The sequence below is a fragment of the Melozone crissalis genome, unplaced genomic scaffold (genome assembly GCF_028551555.1).
Source record: "Melozone crissalis strain CALT ecotype California unplaced genomic scaffold, PUWL_Pcris_2 ptg000057l_1, whole genome shotgun sequence".
NCBI lineage: Eukaryota > Metazoa > Chordata > Aves > Passeriformes > Passerellidae > Melozone > Melozone crissalis.
This window is the reverse complement of record NW_026535835.1, coordinates 11,471,131-11,487,998: the sequence shown is the minus strand read 5'-3', so window position 1 is coordinate 11,487,998 and position 16,868 is coordinate 11,471,131. Positions and strand designations below refer to the sequence as shown.

General features: G+C 46.7%; 3 protein-coding genes across 4 annotated transcripts in view; 1 reads left to right on the top strand and 2 right to left on the bottom strand.

The window, feature by feature from the left end:
* Window positions 1–16,868, top strand: part of NF1 (neurofibromin 1) — a 78,096-nt gene that overhangs the window by 42,284 nt on the left and 18,944 nt on the right. For both annotated transcript variants that reach the window (XM_054287470.1, XM_054287471.1), the window contains 2 exons: window positions 298–444; window positions 784–894. In XM_054287470.1, coding sequence (XP_054143445.1) covers window positions 298–444; window positions 784–894 — 258 coding nt within the window. The remainder of the gene's footprint in view (window positions 1–297; window positions 445–783; window positions 895–16,868) is intronic.
* OMG (oligodendrocyte myelin glycoprotein) lies at window positions 3,925–8,001 on the bottom strand. Its single transcript, XM_054287472.1, has 2 exons — window positions 7,545–8,001; window positions 3,925–6,816 (listed from the first exon to the last, which is right to left on the bottom strand). Exon 2 carries the CDS (start codon window positions 6,808–6,810, stop codon window positions 5,548–5,550), a length of 1,263 nt encoding a protein of 420 aa, XP_054143447.1. The 5' UTR covers window positions 6,811–6,816; window positions 7,545–8,001; the 3' UTR covers window positions 3,925–5,547.
* EVI2A (ecotropic viral integration site 2A) lies at window positions 13,711–14,535 on the bottom strand. Its single transcript, XM_054287473.1, has 2 exons — window positions 14,241–14,535; window positions 13,711–14,177 (listed from the first exon to the last, which is right to left on the bottom strand). The coding sequence occupies exons 1-2, from the start codon at window positions 14,533–14,535 to the stop codon at window positions 13,711–13,713; spliced, it is 762 nt and encodes a 253-aa protein (XP_054143448.1).

The following is a 16,868-nucleotide window of genomic DNA, read 5'->3' as shown; positions in this document are numbered from 1 at the left end:
AGGGACGGGGCAGCCACAGCTTCTCTGGGAACCTGTGCCAGGGCCTCCCCACCCTCACAGGGAAGGATTTCTTCCTAATATCTAATCTAAATCTCCCCTCCTTCAGCCTAAAGCTGTTAAAAGTTGGAAATGCTCCCTTCTGTTACTTCTGTTATTACTGAGAAGAATATCAGTAATCATTGAAGATTTCTCATAATTACTTTAAAAAAGAAAATCCAGCTTGTTCCAGTTGAGGAAGGATAGTGGGAATTGCTGAGTAAAGGAGGAGTTTCCTGACAGAGAACATGTTGTTTGTAGGGACCACAAGGCTGTTGGACGACGACCTTTTGACAAGATGGCAACGCTCCTTGCCTACCTGGGGCCTCCTGAGCACAAACCTGTGGCAGATACACATTGGTCCAGCTTAAATCTCACTAGTTCCAAGTTTGAAGAGTTTATGACAAGGTAAGGAGATTACTGTGGTGGGGACACACAATGTGGGTTTCTAGACTTTATCATGTGAGGATATATCAGTAGTTCTTAAGACTCTCTGCAATCAAGACTGTTTTAAAGGAGAATTAAAAAAGCTGAGTCTACACAAACCTTTTAGGTTTCTGAGTAGATTTTAATTTAAAAAACTAAACCGAGTATGAGAAATGGTGGTAATATATGTGATTTAAGGAAGACTCAAGATTGTGTAAACTTAATACTTTTGTTCAGAGATGGAAGTAAAGAGGGTCTGGGATTTTTAAAATTTGTTTGAAAGGCAGTTGTGAAAGTTGATGTCAATGTATTGCTTTTTAGGCATCAGGTACATGAGAAAGAGGAGTTCAAAGCACTGAAAACATTAAATATTTTCTACCAAGCTGGGACATCCAAAGTTGGCAATCCTGTTTTCTACTACATCGCTCGGCGGTAAGAAACCTTTCACCTTCCCAGTTTGAAATGAACCTGTCACTCAGAGGTGTCAAGTGTATGTAAGAGACACCAGCTTGGTAACAAACAAGCGTCTGAAAATAGCTTATTTGTTAATATTTGCTGACGGTATTTTTGAGTTGTTTCCTAAAGCAAGATTGTCATTTCAAAGTAATTACACTCATGAGAGGAGTCATTCCTGGAGGTGTTGAGGAAAGGGAGATCCCTGTGCTCACCCCCAGGTGTGGTCAGAGGCAGCTCTGAGGACTGGGTGAGCTGCTGAAGCTGCTCTCTGTGCTGAGGTGCTGCTGGTGGGGGTGTGCTCCAGCCCTGGGGAGGCTGGTTTGGCCTGGGGGCCGTGGCAGCGCTGCCAGGGCTGGGATTTCTCCGGCCCTGCCATCAGCAGGCACTTTGGGGTGCTGGCACAGCCCCTGGGCTGTTCATGGTCTGGTCATTGCGGGTGCATTTTGTGCCTCTGGGAGCAGAGCCCTGCCTGGGGGTGCTGGGGTTGCTCTGTGGTTTGTGCAGTGGCTCTGGGGGGGCACTTTCAGTGTTGTCACGAGAGGATGTCATCAGTGGTGATTCTTTGGATGGAGTGAAAGAACACAAGATGAGGAGCATCGTTTTTTTCAGCAAGATCCCTAATGTTTGATCCCCTTACATGCACAGAGTTAGAATCAAAGGCAGTCTTTTGAATCCTCTTTAAAAAACTCTGCTTGCTTGCCACATTTTCCTTCTCCATTTTGTTCCATTAGACACAGTCTTATTTCATGTCAAGTAAAACAAAATGCCTGCATTGTTATCCTGCCTTGTTCAGACAAGAAATTAGGCATACAAATGCAGAGAGTAGTGATAACCCATCTTAAAAAGTGACTGTGCCTGGCAGTGCTCCGAGGCATCCTTATGTATTCTGTGCAGACCTGACATGCAGTGTTTCCTTGTTTGCAGAGCAAGAAATGGTTATTTCATCTGCAGAGAAAGAGTTTCTGGAAGTAAATCAAAACAAGTTTGCACCACATGTTTGCTAGGCCTAGCTCACCTCCCTCTTCTTTAAAAGCAGAAAGATTAATTTATCCAAAGATGCCTTACTGGGCAAAACTGTCATGGTCCAGTCAGCCAAGGATTCCTGCCTTCAGAGAGGGTGGGCAGGAGCGGATTTCTGAACATTTTATCCAGGTATGGGATATTCCTGAAAATATGGTTGGACTGCAACATGGGCCTTGCTGCTAGGTGAGTTATTACCTTTGTCTTCAGCAGCTGCACAGTTCAGGAATCCTGGCAGGGCTGCCTGTCAAACCAGCAGGAAGGGCTTGCTCTGGGACGATGCTCTGGCATCATCTCTTCTCACAGGGATGTGGCTAAGTGGAGCTTATTTGGGGTGTTTGTCTTCTGGTTCTGAGACAGGTGTTGTGTTTGTTTTCAAGGTGTGAAATGTGGAAGAATTGTTGAGATTGGAGCTGCCAGGCTATTTGAGGGCTTGTAGCAGGCTGGGGTTTTTTGGGGTTGGTTTTTTTCCCTTTTTTTTCTTTTTTTTCTTATAGTTGAAGATCTTGTTGCTAAGGCATTGTTGAGTCATTTTACTGATGTATCTGGATCAGTTTATGTCCTCCTTGTGCTGTGAAATTTAATTCCTTCTGTCATCTATCTTCACATTTTGTTTCCTGGGCAACAACCCAGCTTCTGGAGCCAGTGCTCTTCTGTTTTTAATCCCTATCCAGTTACAAAAATGATCCATAAATCAATGAATATTGATCCTGAACTACTGCCATTAGGTTTTAAGGCTGATCCCAAACTAATTAATAGGAATAAAACCTCTGAGTTATTGCTGCAGACCGCAGCAATCCCCACAGCAATTTTACCCTTTCCAGAGCGAGTACCCAGCTATTAGGGTGTGCCAGGGCTTTTCTGGGTGTTTTGAATATTGCCCTGAAGTGCCGAGTGGTTGCTTTGGATAGCAATTCCAGCGGGAATAGATTATTCTGTGTTTCTGGAGGTCTGAGTGCACGGGGTGTTTACAAACCCAGGCCCCGAGCTCAGCTCAGAGTGGCTGCGCAGTTGCTCAGCAACAAGTGCTCGACTCCCACACTCCTGCCTCCTCCCGGTGCCTTATCGACTCATTCGTATTCCAGAAAAATACCAGGGAGCCTCCATTCCAGTCTGCCTTTCTGAAAGCAGCCTGAGCAGGCAGCCCTGGTGCTGCAGCAGCTCAGGCAGGGTTTGGGAGGGAGCAGAGCCCTGGAGTGCCGTGGTCCAGCTCACTTCACAGCCAGCTGTGGGTCTGCATCCAGCTCCCCAGTCCTGCCTGTGCTTTTGGGAAACCCCAGAGCCCCATTTCCCCTTCCAGGCTTTTCTTAGCCTGCTGAGCAGTTTGAAGGCTGAATAGCATGTCCTTCAGGCTGGGGGCTTGCAGTTTGCCCCAGATAACCTCTGGAAAGCAGTGTTTCCTGTTGCTGGTCATCAGATTGTCTCATTATGGGTGAAACATTCTCAGAGCCTTAAAGTCAATTCCCTGTAGGTTTTTTAATGCAATGGAATTTAGCATCCTGTACTGATTCTGCAGCAAAGACACATGCAGTATTTCCTGTAATTTCCTCAAATCAAGCAGTTTAGCCACAGCACCTCATTTTGTAATGAGTCCTGCCTTGCAAGCCCAGCTGCTCCCACTGTGTGGGATGAGGCCAGAGAATGATGCAGTCCTGGGAATTGCTGAGTTCTGAGCTTGGGAAATAGGTTGGTGCTGTGCTACAGTCAGTCAACACTTAGCAAACCCAGGGACTGTCCAGGGACTGTGGCAGCAGGGACTTCTTCAGTGTTTCTAAGTTCTAAAGAGTGGTAAGGGGAAGGATAGTCACAGTGTTGTGTCATCAGTTTATTGCTTAACAATATTAGAGATACATCAGTATCTAAATAGTGCAATTTAATATAACCATAATTTCCCCCCATAAGACTGCTTCAAACAGGTTTGTATAATACAATGCTATCTATTTATTCGTTTTACTCTGCTTATTAGAAAAGAAGCACAGTCACTAGTTCAGTTCAATACAAACATAACTTTATTTTTACTTAAATGCCAATGAAATAACTGTACAAATCCATTGTGTAACATTTACTGTTAGAAATTAAAACACGTATCCGGTTATAGAAATACTGTTCACAATTGGAAAGTTGTCATTTCTCTGACACCAGTAGTTGTAAATGATCTACAGCCCCCATTGACACCTTAGGAGAAACAGGTAGAGGACTCCAGTCTTGGTTGTGAGGTTTTCTGGGTTTTGCAGCACCTTCATGCTACAATAACTGGAAAATAAATGGCCTGGAATGAATGGAAAACATTGTATAAGATCTGTAATATTAAGTGGATAATACTTTTTCAATTAACTTGTTCTTCAGTTTTCATTTCATGCTGTTTGCAAAACTTCATCTGTAGTATATCAGGTACCTTTGCCATAATTTAAATAGTTTTCCTAGAGTGGACAGAACCATGCGTGCAGCTATTTCTACTGGCTGGCGGAGCAGATGTCGAGGAGAAGAGCATCCATGCTCGCCCTTAGAAAGCAGGGATTTGGGCGTGTTCAGTGCCATGGCCTGCATTCCTTCTCTTTGGAGTCACAAGAGTCAGGAGTGTTTCAGTGACAGCTCATCAGCTAACTGCTTAATTGATTTGTTACATGACTTGTGTTAGAAATCAGCTGATGTTTCATTTTACTGATAGTAGTTTGCTACGTTCTGGCTGATTTGTGGTATTCTTTTAAGCAGAACATATTAACATTTCAGGATGTCACTTGACATAAAGTCAAGGAGTTCCAGGTCATTAATTTGGGTAGATAACTCCTTGGTGTTTGACAGTGTCATGGCATTGAACATCTGGCATTTTTCGCTACTTTTATCTCTTTTTTTCTTCTTTTTTTTCTTTTTTTAATATGGAGAGAGCAATAACTTGCCTGCGGTCTCTAAGTCAAGCCAGAGCAGAAGGATACTGGCCCCTACCACTGTCCCATGCTGAAGTTGGACCATGTTGCCATCTCGGTTTACACCCTCTTAGCAGACATCATGGCATTGTCATATTTAATTCCTAAATTCAAAACTGTTGTTCTTCATATTTAAAATGCTCTAATACGTATGAAGCAAACGTAGATATACATGCTAGCGATTTTGCTCAGGAATAACTTCTGATTAGTGAAACAGTTCGGTTTAGTTCCTTTATTTTTTCCCTTTCTTTTGCATGTCATCATTACTTACAAAGAATCTGTGCTGCTATATTACAGGAATTGCTCACTGGCAAGTCAAGCAAGACAATGCAGATATGATACAGGCCTTCTGTTTTTTTCCAGTTGTTCAATGACAAAATCATACGTAAAATCAGTACTTAAAATTCTGATGTGTTTATTCTGTGCAAGTAAAATGAAAAATTTAAATACAAAATAAGCACATTTTTAAAAACAAAATAATAGATTAGTTGTACTCAATTAAGACATATGAAAATAAGTAGCAGCTTAGTATCAAGACATTAGTGTGCGCGTCTTTAAGAACTGTTACTTTCTTTAGATCAGAGTCGGGACTTTGAATTTCTTTCATTCATTATTTCAGCTGGATGTGTTAACTCCAGCTGTTATCACAGGAATAACCCCAGTAATTTCCACGGGGTGCAAGCCCTTAGTCCATAGCCAGGGCCAGGGCGTGCAGCAGTGCCAGGCAGAGCAGCCCCATCGGCCAGCGGCTGGCGCGGGAGGGCACGCCTGGCGTGGCCTCCTCCTTCCTTAAGGTAGTGGTTGTGCTTTGAGGCATCTTGGAGTAGTTAGTTGGCATTCCACTGGTGATGCTTAAAGTCATGGGAGTGGTGGAGGATCCCGTGGCCGGGGCCAGGCTGGCGGTGCCCTCGGTGGAGTCCTGGACGAGGATTGTGCGGGTGGCCGCGGCCTCCTGGGGGCCATCGGGGGAGTCCGTGCCGGGGAACAGGGCCGGGGGGCTTTGGCTCCCCAAGGGAGGGACTTCCTTGGCTTTCAGTTGTTTGTGTGTTTTGGTCACTTTGGTGGGCTCGGGCGCCGCGGCAGAAGCCTCCCTGTCGGCTGCCTTGGTGCCTCTGATCACGGCGCTGGAGTCCAGGGCCGTGGGCTGGCCCGAGGCTGGCACGGTGCTCACCCAGGGCTGCTCGGCACAGGGGGCCCCCAGCACACGGGCAGCTGTGCCCTGCACCCACTGCAGCACGTAAGGGATGGTTTGGTTATCGCTGCACGACCAGGGGTTGTTGTACAGAGTTATTACCTGCAGCTGGGAGAGCTGGTCAAAGGCTTTGTCAGGAATGTATGAGAACTTGTTGTTGTGCAGGTAGAGGCTTGTGAGGTGTTGCAGTCTCACCAGTGTTCCTGGGAGTATCTGGGACAAGAAGTTATTGGATAGATCCACTGTCTCTATGTTGTAGGGCATATTGGTTGGAACTGTCCAAAGTTTGTTGCTGCTGAGATTGAGAAACTTGAGACTGCTCAGTGTGTTGTTGATCAGGACAGCTCTTTCCACCATATTCCTGGAAATATCGAGCACTCTAAGATTCCACTGGTAAGCTGTATCAAGTTTCTGAAGAACTTTAATGTTGTTGTTTGTGGCATATAATTCCCATAAGGACTTGGGCAGATGAGCAGGAACATTCTTGAGCCAATTATTTGAAATATCAAGGGTCCTCAGATTGGTGAACCTCGTTAGCTGATGATCGAGATCTACAAACTGGTTAAAGGACAGGTTTAAATATGTAAGGTTGTCTTGAAGTCCCTGGGGCAGTACAGTTAAGTTTCTGCCTGAACAGTCCACATTCCTGTCGTTTCCTGAGCACTTACAGCTAGAAGGACAGATACCCAAACCAGTGGGTATGAAAACCAGAAGGACCAGCAGACAGGTAGATGTATTCAATATCTGGTATTCCATTGTTGCCTGGAAATAAATATACCAAAATGACACCCTTTAAATCCATGTAATACATTTTATCTCCGTATAAGGGTTGTCTTGGCAATGGCCACTTGCAGGAGAAATTAAGTAAAAATATCAATAACCCCCTTTGTGGCACGGTCCTTTTTAGAATTGTTCAAGAGAGACTTCACAAAGCATCCCTTCAGCCTGTCATGTTGTCTGGCAGAATGAGACTTGTTTTTTTCATCTCCCTTTCCCCCTCCAGCTCAAATGAGGGCTTTCTTCCGAAAACGCAAGTCTCTTCCAAACGTTATACAATGTCTGCTTCTTGTTTTTAGTGATTTGAAGCCTATATTATGTTTGGAATAATGTGTTCATTTATAGAGGATGAAAAAATGGCTGTCAACTGGATCTTCACAAATCTCTGCAGTAATGTAGCAGTCCCCCCCATCCAGGCATGCTGTTTGCTTAAGTAAATTGGTTAAAATACATCGTAGGAATTTAGCTTGAACCCCAAATTCCAGTGTTCATGCTAACACGCACTGTAGCATTTTTTCCTCCTTACAATGTTAATTACGATCTCAAAGCTGGAAACACATGTTTAGAACCCGAGTTACCGTTAGTAAGAAATCTCAGACACTGCAGCAAATTTCTGGTGCAAGCATCTGTCATCAGCTCCTAATTCCATTCCCGTTTCCTTCTCTGATTTGGTAGTAGGATTTTGTGAGTAAAATCAAAAAGCACAAACTTACCGTGGTGTCCTGCAGTATCAGCACATCGTTTCTGTGATGGATTGGAGCTTAGAGGTCGCCTTGTTCTGGAGAGCAGCTCCAGAGGCTGCCGGGGGCTGTGCTTGTCTCAGCTGCATCGTACGGCTGCGCCCGGCTCCGCAACCACCTGATCCTGTGGGCACTGCAGAGCCGGCCCCGAGCCCTGGCAGGGACCTGCTGGGGCAGGGAGTGCCCGGCTGCCCCCAGCCCTGCCAGGGAGGGACCTGCTGGGGCAGGGAGTGCCCGGCTGCCCCCAGCCCTGCCAGGGAGGGACCTGCTGGGGCAGGGAGTGCCCGGCTGCCCCCAGCCCTGCCAGGGAGGGACCTGCTGGGGCAGGGAGTGCCCGGCTCCCCCGAGCCCTGCAGGGACCTGCCGGGGCAGGGAGTGCCCGGCTGCCCCCAGCCCTGCCAGGGAGGGACCTGCTGGGGCAGGGAGTGCCCGGCTGCCCCCAGCCCTGCCAGGGAGGGACCTGCTGGGGCAGGGAGTGCCCGGCTCCCCCGAGCCCTGGCAGGGAGGGACCTGCCAGGGCAGGGAGTGCCCGGCTGCCCCCAGCCCTGCAGGGACCTGCCGGGGCAGGGAGTGCCACCAGGAGCTCCCCAGCCCTGCCGTGCTGCTGCTGCTCCCGGCCAGCCGGGGCTGCCTGCACACTGGGCTCCCCCCGCAGGCTCAGGCTGCCACCCCAGTGCGCGTTTCTGTTTGAAATGGCAGGTTAGCTTGGCTTCTTTTTGCCTTCTGTTAACCTCTCCTCCTGTAATAGAGGTTAATGTGAATTTAGGCTTTCTAGCTTAAGCTTTTTTAAGCTATGCTGCCAGAATGTATTGTCATAATTTTAAAATACTGTTTTCTGCTCCTCGGATCAGGCGATTGCTGCGTTGTCAGGTGTATTATAGCTCAGCTTGTAGGATTTTACAGATTTCCACAGGAAATCTTGATCTGATTTTCTCAAAGCAATATGAGAGTGAGAGTGTTTATAATGTTTTGTTTATAGTGCTGTTAATTTTAACAGGATGTCATGTGAACGAGCCTTGCAAAAGTCTTTGTATAATTGTAATGCTATTCTTTAGGCATACCCAATCATACAGCTTATGTAAACAGTAAAGAAAATCAAAAATATATTTTCCTATGGCCATTGTATACACAGCAGCCTGGAATTGCATTTGGATAATGTACTACTCTTTAGTAGTGATAGTTTGAAAATTCTGAAGTTTATTGTGTGCAAGTCTTAGTTCTGTACTCCATCCATAAACCTATTCCCTCCTCAAGCAAGCTGCAAACTCTACCATTTTGCAGAGCTCTCATGGGAAGCTAGCTTCTGCATCTAGCAGCTTCTTTATATATATATCATTCAATACTGATTAAAAAAAAAAAATCTGCTTCTGATACCAGCCTGCTGCTGCCCAGCCAAGGCTGGTGTGGGGGAGATGAGCTGTGCTGGTACTCAGGGCCCAGAGAGGAGCGTGTAAAGCAGTGGGACACCAGGAGCTCCAAGGAATGTAGCATCCATGAACCACTAAATGAGTTTGTATTAGTGACTGAGTGCATGCTGTATCTAAGCAAATATTTAGGTGAGCTTTAAGTGACCAAAACGTCTTTGACTGAGAAAGCTTTATTGAAGTGTCCTGGAAGTGATTGCATTCGCTTGCACAGCCCAGTGGAGCAAACCCAGGTGCAAAGCTGAGTCCCTCTGACACTGGGCTGTCTGTGACATCTCCACGTGTGTGTTACCTGTGTCTGGCTGTGCTGGCACACACAGCTGTGTACTCTGCCTCTGGAATCTCTGGTTGCAGGTGATGACTGGGCACAATTTGTTTTGTAGTCAGAAATTTGCTTCAGGCAGAAGCAGGTTGTTCTCTCCTGTGAAAGCTGAAGTTGGGAAACACCAGGGAAATGTGAAGGAAATGCTGGGGCCTCACCGTTCTTGCCTGTGTCAACTTCTCCTTTTTTACTTTACTGAAAATTACTTGGTTTAAGAAAGATATAGAGTATTCTGGAAATGAATTTGGCAGTCTACAAAGGGTGTTCAGGCTGGGGCAGTGTTTCATGGATCTCCTGGATCAGTGGCTCAGGTGGTGAGGGCCGTGGTTCCTCTGCTTCCGAGCGAAGTGCCGAGTGCTTGCTGGGGTCTGAGCTGGGCTCCTCAGCGGGCTCCCTGAGCCAGTCGGGAGGTGGTGGCAGGTCGGAGCACTCGGCTGGAGGGTCTGGGGGAGGGCAGCCCTCAGCTGCAGGGTTGGCTGGCTCCTGCTCTGGGGCAGGGGCAGGGGCAGGGCTGGCTCCGGAGCAGCCCGCGGCCGGCGGAGGCGGCTGCCCGCTCTCAGCACTGCCGGTGTGCTGGGGTGGGTTCTCTGAGACAGTCGGGTCCTCCTGCAAGTTTGTGCCTTGTTTCAGTCTCCAAGGCAGCATAAATAGGACAGAAGAGCGCTTGGTGCCGGGGTCAGAGTCCATGCAGAGGTCTGAGGTGTCCCCGTCGGCGAAGGGGGAGCGGCCTGCCCAGTGGGACTGGGCCTGAGGAGGCCTCAGGCAGCATTTCCACAGGAGAATCACGGTGATTGCCAGCGCCATCCCGATCAGAATGCTGCCGAGGATCAGCGCTGCCACCCAGCTGCCATCCCCGGCCTCCTCCTCCCCCGGGAAGGCCTGGGGCTCTGTGGCAGCCTGCTGTAGGCTGGGCACGGTCGCTTGCAGGTGCTGCAGGAGGAGCCTGTCTGCCCTGGGGCACGTGTGGCTTTCAGTCCTGGCAGCGTGCTGGGGTGCTGCTGCAGACAGGGAGCTCCAGATCTCCCCACAGAACACAGCCAGCATGGCCTGGCGTCCGGCCATTTCCCTCCAGCCTCTTTACAAGGGTCCTCTGCTGTTGCAGGGAAGAAGTAGAACGTGGTAACTTGTACACTGAATTTCTGCACTTTACTGCCACCAGACATTCTGTGTTAATACCATCAGGCTGAAAATAACAGTCTCCCCAGTATTTCACATTTCAAGCCTGTTCCCATCTGCATGATCAGTGGGTTTGGCACTGACTTTACAAATAACAGCAGATTTTCAGCATTATGGATCATATTAATAAAGTGGCTTGTTTGAAGGTACTGGCTTATTATCATCTTGTTTCACCTTATCAGAAAAAGGCATTGGCAGAGCAGTCCTCACAAGGTTTCAAAATAACATTTAACTATCATGTAATTGGTTATGGACCTGGAACAAACTCTGCAGCATTGACAGACAGGACTGTCAGAAGTGAAGCAGTGGCTTGTTGTGATATAAGCTGAGACAGAAGTAAAAGGCTTTTTACAGTTCTCTTAAACTTTTATTTCCTGTTCTCATATTTGTTCAGCATAGCAAAATATTTAAAAGTTTTCCAAATACTTATGCTGTAATGACACAGCATTCTAATGGTAAAGTATTTTATAAATAAATTCCTGCGTGCAGATTTTGCAAATGTTGAGTTGTTGGCATGAAACAGACTTTTTTTTTCCTGTACTGATTAGAGTTCAGCTCTCTAAATGTCTTCATATGAAATAAATTATATAAAAATTCATCCCCTACACAGCTCTTTTCCTTCTAAAGTCACTTTCATGCAATTTGAGCTAATTCATTAGTTACTATAGTGCTAGTCCTGTGAAGCTATTTCTGGGAAATTAATATGCATGAGTCTTTATGGGTTTACAAATACACAAAATTAAATTTTAAATGCAGCAGTGTAAACACACATGAGCAGTAAGTTAATGATTAGAGAACATCCTGATGTAAACTCTGACAGATTTGTAATGGGTTAAAATGATTCTATTCAGTTTTTATCCTGCTCCCCTCTTCTCAGAATAGGCTCAGTACTTGAATGTGATCCTTACCTGCACATTTATCTTCTCTGAAGCAGGCAGCGTCTGCCTTTGTTGTTGGGAGGCTCGGGAGGGCTGTGTGTGCTCACAGTCAGGCTGGGGAAAATGGCTCTTTTCATGCAGAACTTTGTGCAAGAGGGAGGAAGTTGCCAACCCGGCAGGAAGCGTCTGCGCCAGCAGCTCGGGGCTCCTATCTCAGATCAGATCCTGTGTCCCCTGTCCCACGGGCAAACTTCTGATCTGCCCGCCCTGGCTTCTGCAGAAAGGTGTTTGTGGCTCCTGCCACATCAGGCACCTCTGTGTATTGATGTGGAAATTCTCAAATACCTGTTTGCCTGTCTTTGTAGAAAATAGTTACGGTTTCTTCTGTGGGAATCAAAAACTCTGCGAGTTTGGGCTGGATTGGAGTGGCTGATGTAATTCAGTGGTGGGTTTGCTGTGCTCTCAGGGTTATTAGTGGGAAACCACCCCTGGGTTCCTTGGTGAGTCATGGAAAGCTCTGTGGTCATGGGATGCTGGCTGCTTGCACATCCTCCCTTGTGTGGCTGCAATGAGAGGCAGAGGGCAAAATCTGATTTATCTGATTTCACCCTCAGCCTGTCCCTACTTGCTTGGTTGTTTTTCTGTGTGGACAGGGTTGTGACCAGCTGCCATGGCTGGTGGAGGGCTGTGCTCTGAGCAGCTGCTTCCCCTGTCTGTCCCTGTCCATACCATGGAGTGTAACCCAAGCTGCTCTCTTGGGTCTCTGTGAGCATTTTTGCCTGGAAAGGCTGCGTGGCGGAAAGAAACCCACACCAAATATGTCTCATGGCACTTTGCAATTGTGTTCTGCCAGTAGCTACTGACAGATTGCTCTGCAGCCCTTCCTGTTGTGCCTCTCTGACTGCACTGCTTCTCTCTCTGACACTCTGCCTGCTCCTGCAGCACACACACATCCTGATCCCATCCTCACACTAACCCGGTGTTTCTCGTCTGGTTTCTTTGTCTCCTCCCCATTCTCTCCAACCCCCACAGCTGATTCCCAGTTCTAGGCTAGGCATGCAGACTCCTTCCAGCTTTGTTTTCCTCACCACACAGCCCACCTTTGAGCCTGGCAGTTGAATTTCTTGAGCTCTGTCTCTGTCCTGGCTGCCACAGTGCTGTGGTCCTGCTGCTGCTCTGCCTGCCCTGCCAGCCAAGCTAATGGGTGATCCAGTGGAACTGGGGTGGGGGATTCAGTCATCCTGGTCCTCTCAAACTTGTACAACCATCTTATGTGTCACAGCTGTTGGTTACAGCTGCACAGGATGTTTGGAGCTTTGGCACTGTGCAGCCTCAGCACTTGTAACCGCAGTGCAACAGAGCTTCTTCAGCCCGAGGGGCAGCCTGTGGAAAGCTTCTCACGTTTCCTTAAAAGAGCAAAGCTCTGCTGCAGGACAGCAGCCACAGGCACCTCCCTGGCACGGTGGCAAGGTCAGGTCTCTGAGAATAAAGGAACTAAAAGTTGTTGTGGTTGAAAGGAACTCCAGGCATGTTCTGTTTGGTGTCAGGAGAAAGTGGAGTGTGTTTCCATGATGCAGGAAATCACAGCGAGTCATCAGAGACCTTTCCTGAGCCAGCCAATGTTACAGCAATAAAACATTCCAAGATGCCTGGTCTTAGTTTTTTCTAACATCGGACTTAGAGAAATAGTATCATGCAAGCAATTAAAAAACTCATACTACAAGTTTATTGAAGATAACAAATTGCACAAGTTCTTATATTCTAGCAAATACTACAAACTTTATTTATTCATAGTCAGTGTGGAAACACAATAATTATGGTTCCAATCAGTCTGCTTCAAAAGTAACTAAGCTGGTTTAAGAAGTTCTTGATGGAAAATCCAAAAGGGCATTTTGAGAGGGACTAGATCCTGGGTTAGTGGTTGAATCAGAGTTGTGACTAATGTATGGTTTCCTTTGAAAAGCAACTTGGTTATGCCTGTGCAGCATCTTAGTGTTCAGAGTGTTGATCAGACTGACAGTCTGTTCCCTGTTCCCCTCTGTGCTCTTTGAGCACGGGCAGATTCTGTCCTTTAGGTTTATCCTGTTCAGCTCCTGTCACCCTGACTTCTGGTCAAAGGAGTAAAACCAGTCCTGACACTACTTACAGAAAGCTATTTAACACAGTGTTACTGCCTTCTGGATCCACACATGGCTGCAGCATTCCCAGTGGCATAAATGGAAAACGTCTAAAATCTGGATTTAGCCTTCCAGATTTTTTGCTGTTACTTGAAATACAAGATTTTGCCTTACATTAATGGTGTAACAAAGGCAAAAGATGAATTTTTACCTGAGTGTGAATTAAATCTCAACTACAAAATTGGTTAAGATGGGTTTGTGTGACTGGGATGGTTCTTTGCTTTCTTGTTCATTATCTGCTGCTTTGGTGAGTTTCTCAGTAGTTTCATCTTCAGTTTTCCTTTGGTTCACAGCATCCCTCCCTGATACCAGCTCCTGCATTATCAGCTCAGTTCCACTTGTCTCCTTGGGCATCCTCTGCCACGTTCCTGCTGCTGTGGGCCACAGGCTGTTGGTGGCCAGGAGGTCCCCATTGCTCCTGGGCCTGCGTTTGCCCTGCTGGGCTCTTTTCAGATAGGAGATTTTGTTGGCTGCTATGACTGTGGACAGAAACAGGGAGATGCAGATGAGCACAAGAACTGCAATGATAATGAAGCAAATCAGTATGAGAGACTTATTGTCTTCACAGGTTTCTTTGGCCATTGGGCTCTTGGGTTTATTGCTTTTCTCTAATCCTCCTGTGGTGGAAACTGCACTTGGGGCAGGGGAAATCAAATTTTGAGTCATTGTGGAGGAGAAGGATGGCAGGGTACTTTGTATTTTGGCTCGGGAAGATGTTGGATTTTGGGCCATTGTGGAGGAGGAGGATGGCAGGGTACTTTGCATTTCAGAAGGAGTTGTTTGGCTGCTGAAATTGAGGCTCAGAGGAGAATTTGTGCTTGCTTCTGTCCTGTTCTGACTCTCACTGAGGTTTTGGCTGATGGGACTCCAGGTTTCTTCTCTGAGGTGAGGGTAGCCTGTGTGGTTTGCACTCGTTTGCAGCCACAGGGAGAAGATGATCATGGCAGGAAAGGCCAGGCCTGGGTTACTGCATCTCATTGTCTGCATCTTCCTGTTGAGTCCCCTGCAAAAATACAAATTGGGGTGCTAGTTTAGCAGGTGCTGCTTCTTAGAGGTTTGGATTGGATTTCCCAGGGAATAGCAGGATTCTTGGTGAAAAATACACGGCCTCATTTTGGGGGATGTAGGAGGGCAAGTTCAAGTGCCCAGATTGTGAAAGAATAGATTGTCTCAAACTTCTGACAGTTTGAGGTTATAGAAAACTTACAAAGATCAAAAAAGAACATGGAGAGAAAAAGAGAAGTGTTTCCTACTGGGGGCTCCGTGATGTCAGGGCAGACTCGGGGAGTTCCTTCTCTCTGAAGCTGCCCACGTTACACCTGGTCATCACTTCTGCTTTACACAAAGGCCCTGTGGAGGTTACACATCACTGGCTGCTTCTCACCTCCCTGAATTCCCCTGGGCCAGGCAGGGGAACCCTGCAGGGAACAGATGGGCAGGGAAAAACTTGAACCCAAGATGTTCCTGTAAGGGACAGCAATAACTTAATGTGAACTGTGTGTAGTTCCTAGCACAGCTGTCTGGGGTACTTTAAAATGCCCAGGAAAATCTTTGTTCTCTTGTTTTTCTGCTTTTTTGTACAAAAAGCTCTTCATCACAAATGTACTTCTTGTATTTTTCTCCCAAATATTCTGCAGATTGTGACATTTTCTGTAAAACGCCGCCGATAATCATCCAAATGAGAGTAACCATTCATATGTTCTGTTTCACATTTGTGTGGCATTCAAATCTGTACCTGAACTTTTCTGGCGGGTAGGAATGTGAGAGTGGGGTTGGTCTGATACGAAGATAATATTAATTATCTCAGATTAGCAGTGACAAATCAGCCAAGCAGTGACCCAGGTAGTGGGGCAGGCTGCTCCTGCCCTTCCCAGGGCAAGGCTGTGTCCCACCAGAGCCTTTCTTCTGGCTCTGGTAACAGACCAAAGCGTTTCCTTTGAGTGTTACACACTCTGCATAGTGCAAATTGAAATGCTACAGGGAGTGACCAAAAGTAACATTGTTGATTTTATGGTTGTTCTTGAAAAAATGTGTTTGTTGCCTGTAAAGGTAACAAAGTGTATTTGTGTGTGGGTAAATATGGAACATCAGAGAAGTGATGTTCCTGTGTGTGAACAGGTGAAGGGAAGGCAGGGATACCCCTGGTGTGTAAGGGGATCTCTCCTTGCACAACAAGGAAGCAACAAAAGATCTGTCTATAACTTTGCAGTTCACCCATAACATAAAATGGTTCTCCATCCTGAGCTTAATCCTGTTTGTTCCATTTGAACTGGAAACCATCTTGGTCATAAGCGACAGCTCAGGCAGGATTTTTGTGCGTGTATGGTGGAAGTGACCTGGGTGATTCCTTGTAGCATACTTTGGAAAGGAGAAGGAAAGCAAACCCAGCAAAGCTTGGGGTGTGTAACATTTCAGCCGTTTGGAGCAGGACGGGCAGGGCCAGCCCAGTGTTCCTGTCCCTGCCCAGGGTGCAGCTCCAGCTCTGCCCCAGCACACTGAGCCCAGTGTTCATTGTGGGCTCCCACTCCAGATGTGCTTTTCTTACAAATCAGCGGGCTCGTCTGTGAGGGGCTGCTCTTGAAACCACGAGAGCAAAGGAACTGATCTTTAAAGAGCTGGTTTTCTTTTTAGTTCAACCCTTTGTGTCTGGATATTGACAGGGTCTCAGTACCCAGCGAGATCTGCACTGCAAGGACAACAGAGCCAAGTAGTGACTGTCACTGTTAATTCCTCAGTCTGACTGTGAATAACCTTTAACATGATGAAAAATTCAGTATATCAGCTTCCCTGATTCAGTTGGAGATACTGTGTCTACAGTTTGTTGCTATTTTTTAATTACTCAAATTTCTGTAAGAATACCTTTTCATATATTTTTCTACAAAATGTAAGAAACTCTGAAGTACAACTTAAAATAGGAGAAGGAAAATGTGTACTTACCTTGCCAAGATGTAGTTGACAGAACATGGATGTTTCAGATATTTAGTCCTTTGGCAATAAGATTTCTTTGTGCATATATTTGCTCCTGGGATGCAGGCAGCCATCAGTGTACAGCAGGGAGATTTGGGCAGTGCTGATGTTTTTTAGGCAAACCTGTAACTGCAATGACATGTGGCTCTAAGTGGGGAACTAAAACCACAGCTATGACACACTTCCTTTGGTAACAGCTCTACCATGACATGTTGGGGGAAAAACACCACTTGCCCAACTTAGCTCTCAGAACCACCGGAGGTAACGGGGGTGGAAATCTCTTGTGCAGATGAGTTTTCTGTGTTCTGTCTCCTGAGTTGTCCTGCACTCAGGTGCTATCAAGACAAGTGTCC